The following is a 14496-nucleotide window of genomic DNA, read 5'->3' on the forward strand; positions in this document are numbered from 1 at the left end:
TGAGGGAAGGGACTCAGAGAGGGGGCTTCTTAGGCAGGCACTAAGTGGCCCATGCTAGAGCTGTAACTTCTGACTTTGGAGCTGGGTGGTGGGTAATGGAGAGCTGACTGTGAAGATTTGCTTTTGAAGTGGCACGGGAGTGTGCCCCCTCTCCAGCTCCCATGGACTTGGCTGTCTGGCACTGTCACCCCTGTGGAAGGGAGACCCCCTGTCAGATTCCTCTCTCCCCCCACACCTGTCACCAGATATCCCCTTGACTACCAAGAGAGCCAGAACCTGGGGAAGATAGAGTCACAGATGGTCAGCTTCATGTAGGCACACAGCCATGGGGATGCTGCCATCTAACTATGGCAGCCTAGAGCCCCACTACTGTGCGAGGTGACCATGGGTGAATCCCTTCTAAGCATGTCTGACAGATGGGGCTTGCATACTTCCTGTGATGGGGAGCTCACTGTCTATCCAGACAAAGCTGTTAGGGTTTGAGTGTGAGGAAGTTCCTCCAGTTTCCCCTGAGCTGCAATATGCCTCTTTCCCCACAGGCACCATTAGGAAACTCAGAGTGCTGCCTTCAGGAACGTTGCCTCTCTCTCTTAGAGCTGGTTAGAAACCATACCCCTGGGGGATACTCTCACCTAAGATATACAAGCCTTAATGCTAGAGGCCAGGTTCAAAGTTGGATCTGGAATAACAGTTGGAGAATCAGGATTGCCATGGTTTTAAAGTCAGCTTAGAAATTCACATCTGTTTCAGAGCTACAAACACAGGTCACAGCTAGGCGTGGGCTGCGCGTCAGCACTCCCTGGTGGTGGGTCATTGCCTTGCCCCGGGGCCAGGGTGGGACAGAGCCTTGCAGAGGTGGGGGTCTGCAGGGGGACAAGTGCAGAGAGATTGGCACACCCTGGCTCTAGCTCAAGTGGGAGGATTTGGTTTATTGTTTGTGTTGGGTTTTGTGTCTTTTGAAAAACAAGAGATTGAGCCTTTTTATGACATGGATTTTACAGCGTAACGAGGCAGCGTAATTTCCCATTCTCAGCAGCAAGTGCACTTTTTACACTAATTGCATAATTAGACATAATGTACTAATTGCAGTAATGGATGACAGTCAACTAAACTTTAACTTTAAAAACAGGGAGGCGTTGCTGGGGGTGGTGGCGGGGGGCTTTAGGCCCCTGTGAATTTTTCAAAGGGAATCTGCTTTTGAGAGCTCCTGGCAGCTTCCTCTTGGGGGCCAAGGGGCCATGAAGCCACCATGGCCTTCTCACCTTGTGATCTGGACCATGCCCCCTCCTTCCCTGAGGATCCCCCAACTCCATCCCCCACCACCTGGGAAGCTACGTCCCTTCCCATCAGAACCTGTCCCCCCAGCTTCCCTTCTCCCCCCTGCACTCCTCTGTGCTCCTGACACTGAGTGGTCCACTCCTTGCTCCCAGCCTGAGAGCACCTGCCTTTACTCCTGCAGTCCCTGACCCCCAGTCACCCCCATGTCTGGCGGACTCCTGCCCAGCCCTTCAGGCTCCGCTCGAATGGCCTCTCCTCTGAAAAGCCATCTCAGTCTTTTCCTTCACACACTCCCGCCGCCCACCCTACCCCGGCAGACCAGCCTCACTCACAGATGTCTCCTACACACCTCCCCCACCACCACCCCTCTGCCGTTAGCAGCCCAAGTGGACATCTGTCCTCTCGGGTGCTGAGTCCCAGGGGTGCAGGGAAAAGGTCTGGCCCATCTCTGCTGCCCCAGGCTCCAGAGACCCCAACCAAGAGCCTGTGGCATGAACATGAGTGCCCCAGTGGGGATGTAAGGGCATGGGGTAGGTTGGGCCACTAATGGGCCACCAACCCAGCAGGGCCGCATTGTTGTCTGCTCCAGGAAGCCAGGTCTCAAGCCCTCCTCCCCATTCCTATTCTGCCTTTGTGTCCTCCATAGTAACCCATGCAGGGCCCATTGTAGCGGCCCAGGTAGGCATCTGCAAACTTCTCTAAACGGAGGGTTCATTCCAGGAAGTCCTTGTTCAGTATGAAGGTTAGCTATTACTGATGTGACAACCAGCCTCACAATATACAAACTCTGCGTGTGACATGACATGACACCACATACAGCTGACTAACTGTGGAGCCAACCCACCAGAGGATGGTGGCAGCGTGGCAGGACCACATGGGGCCCTAATGTGGCAGCTGGTGACCGTCAGCAGCTGATGAAGCATGCAGCCTAGTGGCCCATAACCTGCTGCCTGTGCACTGACTGTGTGCTCTGAGGCTCCAGGGCCCCTTGCCCTCATCTTATTGTAAACCCCGCACCAGAAAGGCCAGAGGGGGGCCACAACCCCTGCCCCAAGGAGCTCGCTCTCTGCCACACACACAGTCCAGGGCCTGGTGTGTCCCCGGAGCAGCTGGGTCAGGCTTTTCATGCACCTGGTATGGGTGGCCCCAGAGGAACAGGGCTGCGGGGCTTGCGGGTGGCTGGACGTGGGGAATGTCCCGGTTGTGCAGCCTGTCCAGGATCTGTCCTGAGTGCCCTCAGTGGGAGGGTGCCCAGGTAACTGGCTACTCCCTCCACCCTGTGGTCTTCAAGGGTGATTATTAGCAGCTATGTCAATACCCTCGATTTCTCTGTGAAGGGAGGAAACAGGTGCAGCAGCAGCCTGGTGGGGGTGAGGGCAGGGGCCAGCATTGCCCTGATTGACTGGGGTCCCTGAGCTGGTCACTACCAGTCCCTCCATCCCCCCACCTCCCTCTGGGCCCAGCTTAAGATCTCTGGGCCACCGAATGCCCTGTATCCTCCCACCTAAGGCTCCCCTGATCCCTGGCACAAGTGTACCCCTTCCAGAGCTGGCCCTTGTCTCCAACCCCAGATCCTGTGGCCTTCCCACTGCTTGCCCACAGAGTCCAGTATAGGGAGGCCGTCCCACCATCTCTAGGAAGCAGTTGACCTGAGAGCTAGACAGTTTAAACTCCCCCCAGCTGCTCCTTTCACTACTAGGGACCAGACACTGAGATGTGGCTAAAGGAGGTTGGAGGATAGCAGATCCCCCAGGAAGCTTATATCCTGGGGTTCAGCTCCCCCTACCTGCCTGTGCCCTGCTCAGTGCCCTGGGCAGGGGAAGTGGGGCAGGACGCTGGAGCACCCAGCTGAACCCCCAGCTGAGCCTGGGTCTTTGAGGAGTCAGGCAGCAGCAGGGCCCAGCCTGCATCAAATCTTTCTCGTTCCATTTTCTTTCTGATTTAATTTTCCAGAGATTAGGGCCCGTTCACCTTTGCTGCAGAGAAGAGCCTCGCACGTGTGCCTGTTTTTACTCCAGGGCTAGGTGGTTGGTTCGCCGAGCAGGTTAGTTCTGCTGATCGTCCTCCCTCCTCCCCTGCAGAATGGCCCTCCTGACTTCCACGGGCCTCGGGCTTCCGGTACCACTCTGAGTCCCCCAGGCCCCTTTCAGGCCCCCCAAGTTCCCAGCTGATCCCCTGCACCTCATCTTCAAGTTTGGGGGTCAGTGCAGGGAAGAGAGCTGCAGAGAGCATGACCTAAAGCAAGCACTTTGGATAAGAGTGGCCGTTCTTATCTGAGCTGCTGTGTGACCTGTCCTGTGTGGCCCTCAGTGCCCTGCCTGCTAACCGGGCATCATCAGAATGGTCCTTCCTCAGGGTTTGTACACCAAGGAGGCCAAGTGTGTGAAGCAGTGACCTTTGGGTGGCCAAAGTCAACAAACGGCAAACAGGGCTGTTTCTGCGGCCTCCACAGCCCCTCTTCCTTCCTTTCCCATCCTCTCCCTTGCACTCCTTGCCCTCCTTTTTGTATACATCTCTCCCACCCTCCTTCTCTCCCTGGGCAGGTTGGGTGCTGGCTTGGGTCCAGGCCCCACTGCTGCTTACTCTCTGGGACTTAGCTAAATGCCTCAACAGTCTGATGGGGGGCTGTCCAGGTCAGCGGTCCTGGGCCTTTTGTCTCCTGTGTGGCTGCCCATGTTCAGGTGCCTCAGCGCTTATTCTACTCCCAGGCAGGACTGTTTGGAGCTGGGAGGATAAGGCTGGCTCCATCTGCCCCTGCAAGCATCCACGCTTCCTGTCCAAGGTCACTGTTCCTCCAAATGTCCTCCAGGCCCACCTCCCCCTTGTGTGCAGACACCTCTGGGAGCAGGAGGCTAGGCAGAGTCCCTGGGGCCCCTGAAGGGGCCTAGACCCCCGCAGGCCCTGGAATTCCCGAGGCCAGAAGGCAAGCTGGACAGACATGCTGCTTAACAAAAGAATTAACTAAAGCTGAGAGAGGGTTGGGGTTGCGGCCAACACTGGGGCATGGGTGGAGGTGTTGAGGGAAGTGGGTAGGAGGGAGATGAGAGACATGGAAGGACAGGTCTTGGTCACTGGTAGGGGTGCCCTCAAGGGGTGGAAGACGAGCACTGGCCATGGGTGAGTGGTACAGGGTGGAGGAGCCGGGAACTGCTGGGAGCGAAGGGCTGCAAACCGCCTCCTGAATTGTCCCTCAGCACCTCTGTCGCTGTGTCTCCTGCTCTCCCCAACACGTCCCCCTGGCCCCAGCCAGCCTGTACCCTAGTCTGCTGCCCTGTCCCACTGCCATTCACCGTCTCCTCTGGGGGATGAAGCCCCTGTCTCTTCCTCCTCTGTCACAGCCGGCGTGGAGCTGTCACCGCCTGTAGACCTGCTGGCCCCCGTCTCTCTCTCCTTGGTCCGGCTGCCTGTGCCGAGCTGGGGGCCATGCAGCGCTGCTGTGGGAGTTGTTGGGTTTTTCCAATTAGCTCTCTGGGCCAAGGACACCAGCGGGCACACAGTCCTGCTGTAGTTGTTGAGGCCCTGCGCCCAGTGCACCCTGCTCTCTCTGTTGCTTCCGAATTGGCTCCAGAGATCAGGGCTGGCCCCTGGGGTTGAAGGGAGCCAGGGTGGTGCTCTGGAGCTGCCCTGGGCCCTCCCGGCCTTCCTGCTGGGCCTGCAGGTGGAAAGCACTCCCCGGGCCGCATCAGTGGGGGGATGACCTCTCCCCCGGGGTGGGACCATCTGCTGGACTGTGTCACATGGATCTCTGGGACACAGGGTTCAGCTCAGGGCTCCACCCCAGGGGACGGGGACAGCTGGAGCAGGTCTAGGAGGATGTTGAGAGGGGTGAGGCACCTGGGATAGGAGGATGGAGGACTGTTGCCTCTCAAGGGCTCATTTGGGATTGGGGGACAGGCTTGGCTAGAGCTCAACTCAACCAGTCCCTGCAGTTCTGGAAGTGTGCCCTCATCTCCCCAGAAACTCCTTCTTGCCCATTGCCCTACCCTCACTCGAGGGAGGATGTAGACAGGCAGGCAGAGGAAGTAGACAGTGTGAGCAGAGGTGTGGCAGGGGGTACCCAGAGGCCTGAGTGCACCTGCCAATTCAGTGAGCTGGAGCGGCCCCGAATTCTGGCACCAGCACCCAGCAGAAGGATATCATGATGGGAACTTCCTGGCGGTCCAGTGGTTAAGACACACCGCTTCCACTGCAGGAAGCACGGGTTCCATCCCTGGCCAGGAAACTAAGATCCTGCATGCTGCATGGTATGGCTGAAAAAAATAGGGGGAAGAAAGGATGTCACGGTGGATCTTTGGGTAGACCCAGGAAGAAAACATGGCAGGTGTGGCCCCAAACTCCAAAGGATGGCACACCTGCAGGAAGAGTGGAGGAGTCAGACCTAGGTCGTGCTTGCCCTGGAGCTTTTCTCCTGAACATGGAATTGGGCACATGCATTGGCTGATGGTTCCTTTGTCCATAGACCCAGTGCCTGGGGAGTGATGGAAGGGAGGTGGCTATGGCTGTATACTGTCCATGGTGTCCCTGTGTCTAGGCCCCCCCTGTTATCACCACCGTGGCTGAGGCCAAGGTGGTAGAAACAAAGACAAGCTGACTGATGGAAGGGGTGTTGTCCATGGAGGCCTGAGAGGGAGGGCGGGATGGGAGGTGGGCAGACCCGGGGAGACCAAGGCTGCCTGCCCAGCAGTGCAAGCCGAAAGCTTTGGATCCTAAGTATTCAGACGTAGCCAGGAGAGAGTGGAGGGAGAGTAGGGGCAGGGGTGGGACTATGATTCTGTCTGCAGAATTCTGGTGATCCTAAACAATAGCAGTAACACTGCAAAAATTAATATAGGCTCTTCGTGATATGAGTCTTTTGGTCCTTGATCAGCATGTGAGGGGAGGACTGCCATTCTGTCATTTAACAGATCGGACACTGAGGTGGGCTATTTCTTAACAGGGTCCCTGCTTCTGAGCCCTTGCATCCGCTGTCACGGTCCTTGGGTGTGACCCTGCCACTTGGAAACCCACTCTCTCTGCGGCCCCTGAGCCCTGGTTCAGCACCACGCCAGGTTGCCCAGGGGCATCCTAGACCCAGATGGGAGAGACCCCCGGCTCCCCAGAGGAGAGCTGTCAGGAGGTTTCAAGGTCCACCCTCCAGTACCAGGGCTGCCACCACCGTGGACAGCCCTGACTGCAGGGGCACCAGGGAATGACCTTGACGGGGGAGTCAGATATGGGAACTTCATCCCCTGCCCTGAGAAGCCAGGAGGCTGCGCCCCCTGCTGACGCCAGCCGGCTGGGGTGCACTCAGCAGAAGTTTCAGCCCGTGTGGCTGAGTGAGGCCTCAACACAGCTGGGGGCAGTGGTCCAGGATTGGGAAAGGGTATGCATCTTTCATGTCCCGAAACCTGGGACGACGTCAGGGAGGACGGGTGACTGGCTTTGCCCCTCACAGTCGTGTGGCCTTGACCTGCCCTCTCCTTTTTCTGAGCCTCAGTTTCTCCCGCAATGGGCCCTGGGCTCCGGCCTCCCTGCATTTCTCAGTGACCTCCCCCAGGCTCTGACCCCTGCTTGGCCTCTGTCTCCACCACTGTCTTCCATCTGGGGGCTTCTGGCCTGAGGCAGGCCCTGGGGAGCCTGGGAAATGGCCTGGCCTGGTGCCCACTGGGGGCCTCCCTCCTGCCTGACCGTACAGCCAGGCCTGTGACTCTCCCTGTAATCGCCACGGCTCTGTGGGAAGGAGCGACTTCACCACAAATTATTTTGTTCTAAGAGAAGGACAAAAAGAAAAGAGAAGCCTGGAGGGATGGGGGTGGTGGGAGGAGGATACTGCCTGAGCCAGCTTTGAGCGGTGCTTTAACCCTTGGACTGCCAGGGGCCCGGTGGGCAGCGGGGCTGGGGCTCTGAAGGCGCCCTGTCCCCCACCTCCTTCCCTTGTCACATGCCAGAGGCCTTTATCTGCCTACTCTGCCTGTCACTCTCCCGACCTTATCTCCCCCGCCTGTCTGTCTCTCATCAGTGGCCTCTCCCACCTCCTTATCTCCTCCTCATCGCCTCCTCTCTGTGTCTCTCCACATCCCTCCACTTCTGCACAGCCCGATGGCAAAGTCTGGTGGCCGCAGTTCTGTTGTGGCGACCAGCCCGTGACCTTGTGCTGAAGGAGCCAGCTTGCGGCACAGATTTCCTGGGGTCACCTGGCTGGACACGGGGGCTCATTGAGGCTCAGAGGCACATGTAGGGGTATGCAGTGCACAGTCGTGCACACACACACATGTGCACACACCCAAGACCCCTATTGTGAACAAAGACGCCCACGGAAAGCTGCTTCCACAGTTCACATAACAGCCCCCAGGCTTCATCTAGCGGCCCTAACCCCTACCCCGTCCCAACACTCAGGCTTGTAGACACAGATGGGTGTGTGTTGAGCCATAGCACACATTCACACACGCAGATGTGGACTCTCAGATTTACACCCTCACATGCGTGTGCACACAGGCCAAGCCGCACCAAGGAAGAAGGGAGGCAGATTCATTCCCCCCATATGCCTCTTCTTCCCCGATCCCTACCCCCATATTCTGTGCCCAGAATGACAGAGGAGCCCCTCGGGGCACACCGAGCTCCCACAATGGTTTCTGCAAACGCCTTGGGGAAGCGCCAGCGAAAGTGGGGTATGGATGCCTGAGCCTGTGTGGAGAGGTGGCTCTGTGTGTGTGTGTGATGCATGTGTGGGGTTATGGGTGTGAGAGCACCTTCGTGTCAGTATGTGGTGTATAGTGTGTGCCTGTTGGCTCCATCTCCCCACAGCACCCTGCCTCCCATCCAGCACCACCACCACCACCCCCCGCTGTTATTAGCAAGCCTGAGCCAGTCAGAGAGGTGCTGCTTGTGGCCTCTGGACTTGGAACCCTGAGTCCCAGAGAAGGCGGTGACAACCTCGTCCCACCAGACTCACACAAGCAGCACAAGCAGTGGAGCCATGGCCTTGAACTTCTTCCAAGTCTATCGGAGCTTGGGCGGGACCCCCAGACCTCCCTGTTCTCTCTCGATGGCCAAAGCTGGGATCAGGGTAGAGGTGAGGACCGTTCCATGGGGAACTGTGCAGCGTGAGTGTATGGATACCATGTCTCAGGAATCAGGGATGAACCCTGGCCTCACCCCAGGCTTTTGCTTCCTTCCAGATCTACAAGGACAACAGGAATCTGTTTGAGGTGCAGGAGAATGAGCCTCAGAAGCTGGTGGAGAAGGTGGCAGGGGACATTGAGAGCCTGCTGGACAGGAAGGTGCAGGCCCTGAAGGTAGGTGCAGTCGTGTAGATGGAGAGAGGCAGGGTGGTGTGCACCATGAGGGCACCGTCCCGACCTGCCGTGAATACACAGCCCTCCTGGCCCTCTGAAGCCAGACCAGGCCATCACTGGCAGGCTGTGCCATGTGGACTGTGGGCAGCTGCTGGCAGGAGCAGGATGGTTTCATGTGGAGTAGACCCCTGACCCAGCTCTCGGGGGCCCTGCATGGGTACAGTGGCAGCCCCAGTCTTCCCTCTGTTGGGCCTGGGGTCTTCCTGTTCCTCCACTCTGCCTATGAGTATGCCAAGGGTGAGCACTTGGCCAGGATGTGTGTGTGTGCGTGCGTGCTCGGTTGTGTCTGACTCTTTCCCACCCCGTGGACTGTAGCCTGCCAGGCTTCCTCTGTCCAGGGGATTCTCCAGGTATGAATACTGGAGTGGGTTGCCATTCCCTTCTTCAGGGGATCTTCCCAACCCAGGGATCAAACCTGTGTCTCCGGCATTGGCAGGCGGATTCTTTATCACTGAGTGACCTGGGAATCCTCCCTGGCCACGATAACGACCTATTAGTGACTGGGAAGGTAGCCTGCAGACTCTGAGGCAGGGGGAATGTGGAGAGCCCTGAACACCTTACAAAGAAGGCCATGGCCATGTGATGCTGGAGGCTGGACCTCTTGTTCTGCCCACGACTTCTCCACCTGCCTCTGGGCCTCAGTGTTCCCATCTCTGCTGAGAGCTTGTGCCTACCGGCTCCAAGACACCATGGTCCTGCGAGGTGACAGGATCTGCTGGTCCCCCTGACCAGGTCTACAAAGCCAGCAGACCCTAGTACTCGACCCACTGCCGGGAGAGCAAGTGGGAAAGGGCTCCCAGAGCTGCAGGGTACCCTGTGTGGGTTGTGCAGGAAAGAAGGGAAGGGGTCCAAGCTGCCCCCAGATCAGAGGCACAAACTGCTGTTGCCCCTGCCTGTGTCACAGAGACGAGTCCAGTAGAAAGGAATGAAATACTGGTACACATGACAACGTGGATGAATATGAAAACATTATATTGAGGGAAAGAAGCTCGTCATAAGGAACACCTATTGTGTGATCCCATATCTGTGAGATGTCCACAATAGGCAAAAGTATAGAAATGGAAAGTACATTAGCAGTTGCCTAGGGCTGGAAAGGAGGGGACAGGGAATGTCTGCTAATGGGTACAGGGTTTCTTTTTGGGGATGCTGAAAATATTCTAAAATTAGAATGTGGTGATGAGTGCACAACTCGGAAAGGCTAAAAAAAAAACATTGAACTGTATATTTTATGTGAGTGAATTTTATAGTATTTCAGTAAAGCTGTCTTTTTTTAACGAGCAAGACCACACAAGCAAGGGTCCCAGCAGGGTCAAATCAGAGCAGCCAAACCCCCGCCACATCCAGGCCCTGGGAGGGAACTAGGAACCCCTTCTCCAGGAGCTGGGCCCTCCTGTGCCCCTGGCATCCCCTGCCTGTGCCAGGTGACTTGGGATCATGAAGTAGGGAAAGGCCAGCATCTGGGACCAGAGTGGGGGGACCCTGAGGGCATCCCCCCCAGTGTGGACCCAGAGGGCCCAGAGCTGGGCCCAGCCTGACCCTGGGGTTCTCCTAGTCACAGACAGGGAGACAGTTGGGGAATTGGACTGTCATGGGGAGGAGGCAGACCCAAGCCTTCAGCTGGGAAGGTCGCCCCTGTGAGGTGCGACAGTGTCCCCTGGTTGTAGGAACCCTCTGCCTGCCTCATGCAGCCAGCACACCATGTCCCACCCCGCCTTGTGCCTAGAACTGAACACTCTGCCCTGCTTTCTCTCGTTCTCTCTTTGTCCCTCTCTCCCCACTTCACTCCAGATCCCCTGTTTGCCCTCTACTTCCTTGCTTTGCAGCCTGTCCCCTCCCCAGCTGCCCAGTGCACAGAGCGCAGGCCACAAGCCCTGAACTTGTGCAGAAACCATCTGACAGTTTTGGGAAGCATCCCCTTTTATGCCTGCTTCCCACCCCAGCTTTAGGATCAGTTACCTTGGCAGGGGTTGCTGAGCGATGGTAACAACAGATGCCCCATCTGCCCTTCACACAGGGAGCCCAGGGCCCAGCCCTGCCCAGCCCCTGCCCAGCCCCTCTGAGCATCCCAGGGTTGGAGTCACTCACCCAGCTCCTTTCCCCACTCCTGGAGAAACAGGCAGCCTTGACAGCTGGGGGGTGGGGGAGCCCAAAGCCTGGGGTCTTGATCCCCACCCTCTCCCTATGCCCCACATGCTGGACTCTGCCCCAGAGACAGTGCGGATGTCTGCCTCCTTCCCACTGATTCCAGCCTGGGTGCCCATGGCCTGGTGCACGCTGGTTCTCCAGGGAGGAGCGACAGGAAGAGGCACTCACTGATCAGGTACTCACCATGCTCTGAGTCTGTCATGTCATCTCACAGCAGCCCCTGAGGGAGAGGGACACGGACATGAGACTGAGACTCGGACATGCCATGCGTTAGGCCAGGATATGGCTGAGCCAGGATTTGAACCCAGGTCTCTCTGACCCTAAGCCAGACCCCTGACTGCCCACGTTAGTCCAGAGGTGTGCACGGAGCCCAGCATTCTCTCGGCCAATGAACCCCTCCTACTGCAACACCCCCTGCTCCAGACCCAGAAGACACTCCTGTCCATATCTCCAGGGCAAGGAGAGGACCATCCTTCACCTGCCTTGGTCCTAGTCGCTCAAGATGAGCTTTGCTCTTCTTTGTTGTTCATTTTGCTTTTAATCACACTCTGGCTCTTTTCTCCTTTCCCGCATGTGTTTGCAGCCTGAGTACATGTGGAGAGAGGGATGTTGGGTGTTTGGACCCCTCCACACTCCATTGTCCCTCTCGCTCTGGACCCCATCCAAGAATCCAACTTAAATCTGCTTGCCCTGATCTGTAGTTTTAATGTGGGGCTTGAAAGGAGGGGACTGAGCAACGCAGGACGTAAGTTTGTTGTCTCATCTAATCAGGGACAATCAGTTGTTTGTAACAAGTTTCTCCAAGCTGCACAGAGTGGTTTTCCCAGCCAAGAGTCAGGCAGAGCAGGCCAAGTCAGGGACTTCGCAATGCCAGGCAAGCAGCTTCCCGAAGCCCAGGACACCTGCTAGGGCCTCAGCTTAGGAGACATGGAGGGGACCTTCTAGGGACATCTACTATCCTGGAGGATGGGTCCTCTGAGCCAGAGCCTGCTTTGTTTGGGTCTTGAGTTCCAGGAGGGGTAGGGGGTGCCTCAGTTCTTATAGCACATTGGAGGCAGAGCTGGACCCAAGTCAGGACTCTCCTGTCCTCCCAGACGGAGCCTCTCTCAGAGCCTCTTCCTCAGGAAGGTTATCTCTTGGTTGTATTCCTTCCTCCATCCATTCTTCAGCACTCACTAAAGGCCTACTGTGTGCCAGGCCAGTGCTGGGAGTGCAGTGAGGAAGGACAGGCCCCATTCCTGTCCTCTTGGAGCTCTCAGTCTCATCCTCTCCCAGGCCTTAGTTTATCCCTCTGGAAAATGGCATCCCAGGCTGCTCTCAGGGACAAGGACAAGGGCCGTGTGGCTCAGTGAGCGTGGTTCCTAGAGGACGGAAGCCCAGAGCCAGAGCAGGTTGTTAAGAGACATCAGTGTGGCAGCTAGAAGCCTGATCTCAGGGACACTGTTACACCTCCAACCTCAAATAAGCTGGAGGCAGTGAATTTCTGGCTGAGATCCAGGACCTGGAGACTTTGGCCCTTGAGCTCTGCCCTCCCACCCTGCCACCCTGCACCTGTGTTCCTCATGCTCCCCCTCAGCTCCTTCTCGTTGTCCTGGGGGCCCAGACCCTTCTAGAGCCCATGCCTTTGCATCTTTGCCTTCATGCAACGTTTTTAACCCCGTTAAAAATGGGGTTCACCCATTTTTAACTGGAGTCACCTGCAGGGCTTTTAGATCGTGATGCCTAGGCCCCACCCCAGACCGCGTATAGTAGATTATGTAGGGATGAAGCTGGGCTTCAGTATTTCTTAGTAGTCCACAGATGATTCAGTGTTGAATCAGAGTTCAGGACATTTCCCCTAAAATGGCAGAAATAATTTCTCTCCACCAATTACTGGCCTCTTTCTGAGTGTCTACCAAGTGTGCAGCCTAAGATAAGCTGAAACACTTCAGATGTCTGCAGGTCCTCCCTGAAACCCGAGAGTTACCCCCTCCTATCCCCATTTTGGGCTTCCCTTGTGGCTTAGACGGTAGACAGTCTGCCTGCAATGCGGGAGAGCTGGGTTCGATCCCTGGGTCAGGAAGATCCTCTGGAGAAGGAAATGGCAACCTACTCCAATATTCTTGCCTGGAGAATTCCATGGACAGAGGAGCCTGGTGGGCTACCATCCTTGGGGTCACAAAGAGTTGGACACAACTGAGCGACTTTCACATACGTACATATATACATACATACATCACCATTTTATTCTTGAGGGAGCAGCCCCATAGAGGTTATACCACTGGCCCCAGGTCTTAGAGCAAAACCAGACTATAGATTCAGGTACTTGCACTCCAAACCCCAGAAACTGCCCCCAGTACTGCCCTCCTCTGTGCTGCTGCTAGTGGCCAGGTGCACTTGCTATCCACAAGCGGACAGGGCCAAGGGAAGAGCAGATGGGTCCCCTCTGGCAGGGACTTGCTCTGGGACGACCTAGTGACCTTGGGCCAGGCTTTGCCCCCGCTGCGTCTTCATTGGGCAGTGGAGACAAGACACTGAGCAGCCCTCCCAGCCCAACCTCATCATGCCCAGAGGGATGGGGCAGGGCGAGGTACATTGGTGGCTCTGGTCCTAGGGGTTCCAGTGGGCAGCATTCCCACCATCAGTGGCCTCTCTGGGGAGCGAGCATCATTTAAAAAGTAAAATTAAAAACCTTTCTGCACAGAGCCGCCCTGCTTTTGCCACTAATGGCCACTTAACCCAATTAAACTGATGCATTGTTGGCAGTGGCTGGGTCTGTTCAGGAACTGTGCTCTGGGCTGGGTGTTCAGAGGAGCAGGAGGAATGAGCCAGGGAGGGAGCCAAGGGGCCAAGGGCTGTGGGGCAGACCACCTGCCATAGTCAGGAGGGAGAATGTTCTGCCTAGCTACCCCTGACTCGCTGCTTCCTTTCTCAGACTTCACCTCATGCAGGGTTTCTTGGTGTTGGTGCTATGGACATTTTGAACAGGATGATTCTTGGCTGTGGGGGCTCTCTTGTGCATTGCAGGTGGTTAAGCAGCTTCCTGACCCTCTCCCTGCTAGAAGCCAGTGTATATCACTCCCCCAGTTACAAGAACCAGCAGATATCCTCTGGGGGCAAAGTCCTGTTTGGTTGAAAACCATTGGTCTGATGAAACAGAGAGCTGCAGTCCTTATAGAAGCCTCAGAAGCAGGGTGACATTGGGGACCTCAAAGAGATGCAGACAGAATGGAGCAGCCCCAACAGGAGAACAATCCCTACAGTTCAAAGGGGAAAGAGTGGGCTTGGGGTAGCCTGGAGGAGGTGTCATGGATTGAAGGGGGAATATTTGGCCTTGGAGGCAGCTGAAGGCCAGATCAAAGCTGGGTCCACAGATACATTCCTGGATGGAGGTTGGACAAGCAGAGGGGCCCTGGGAAGACAGGGCCAGGGGTACCACCTGCTGCCAAGGCCTGGCCCAGAGTCAGAGCCTCATGAGTATTTGCAGAACAGAGGCTCGGGCTGCGGCTCTGGATCCTGGCTGGAGGTCAGCCTCTGGGGTCTGACTCCAGACCAGGGAAGCTCTGAAAGGCACATGAATGGTGGACACACAGGCAGGGAATTCTGCAGCAGCGGCTGCCTCCGCCCACCCTTCTCTGGGCAATTAAAAGGTGTTTATGTGGGGCTGGCGGTGGCTTCTGCCTCCCTTCCATTATGACCATTAAGAGATCTTGACCCTTCCACTTTTCCTGCTCTTGAAAGGAGCCGCGGACACGTGGAG

The 14496-nt window shown here is 56.7% G+C and overlaps 1 protein-coding gene across 4 annotated transcripts in view; it reads left to right on the forward strand.

The window, feature by feature from the left end:
* The window catches only part of CACNA2D2 (calcium voltage-gated channel auxiliary subunit alpha2delta 2), a 140769-nt gene that overhangs the window by 60930 nt on the left and 65343 nt on the right, over positions 1–14496 (forward strand). For all 4 annotated transcript variants that reach the window (XM_081525351.1, XM_081525352.1, XM_081525353.1 and 1 more), the window contains exon 3: positions 8436–8552. In XM_081525351.1, coding sequence (XP_081381477.1) covers positions 8436–8552 — 117 coding nt within the window. The remainder of the gene's footprint in view (positions 1–8435; positions 8553–14496) is intronic.

The sequence above is a fragment of the Giraffa tippelskirchi genome, chromosome 9, assembly GCF_054371585.1.
Source record: "Giraffa tippelskirchi isolate mGirTip1 chromosome 9, T2T-mGirTip1v1.2.pri, whole genome shotgun sequence".
NCBI lineage: Eukaryota > Metazoa > Chordata > Mammalia > Artiodactyla > Giraffidae > Giraffa > Giraffa tippelskirchi.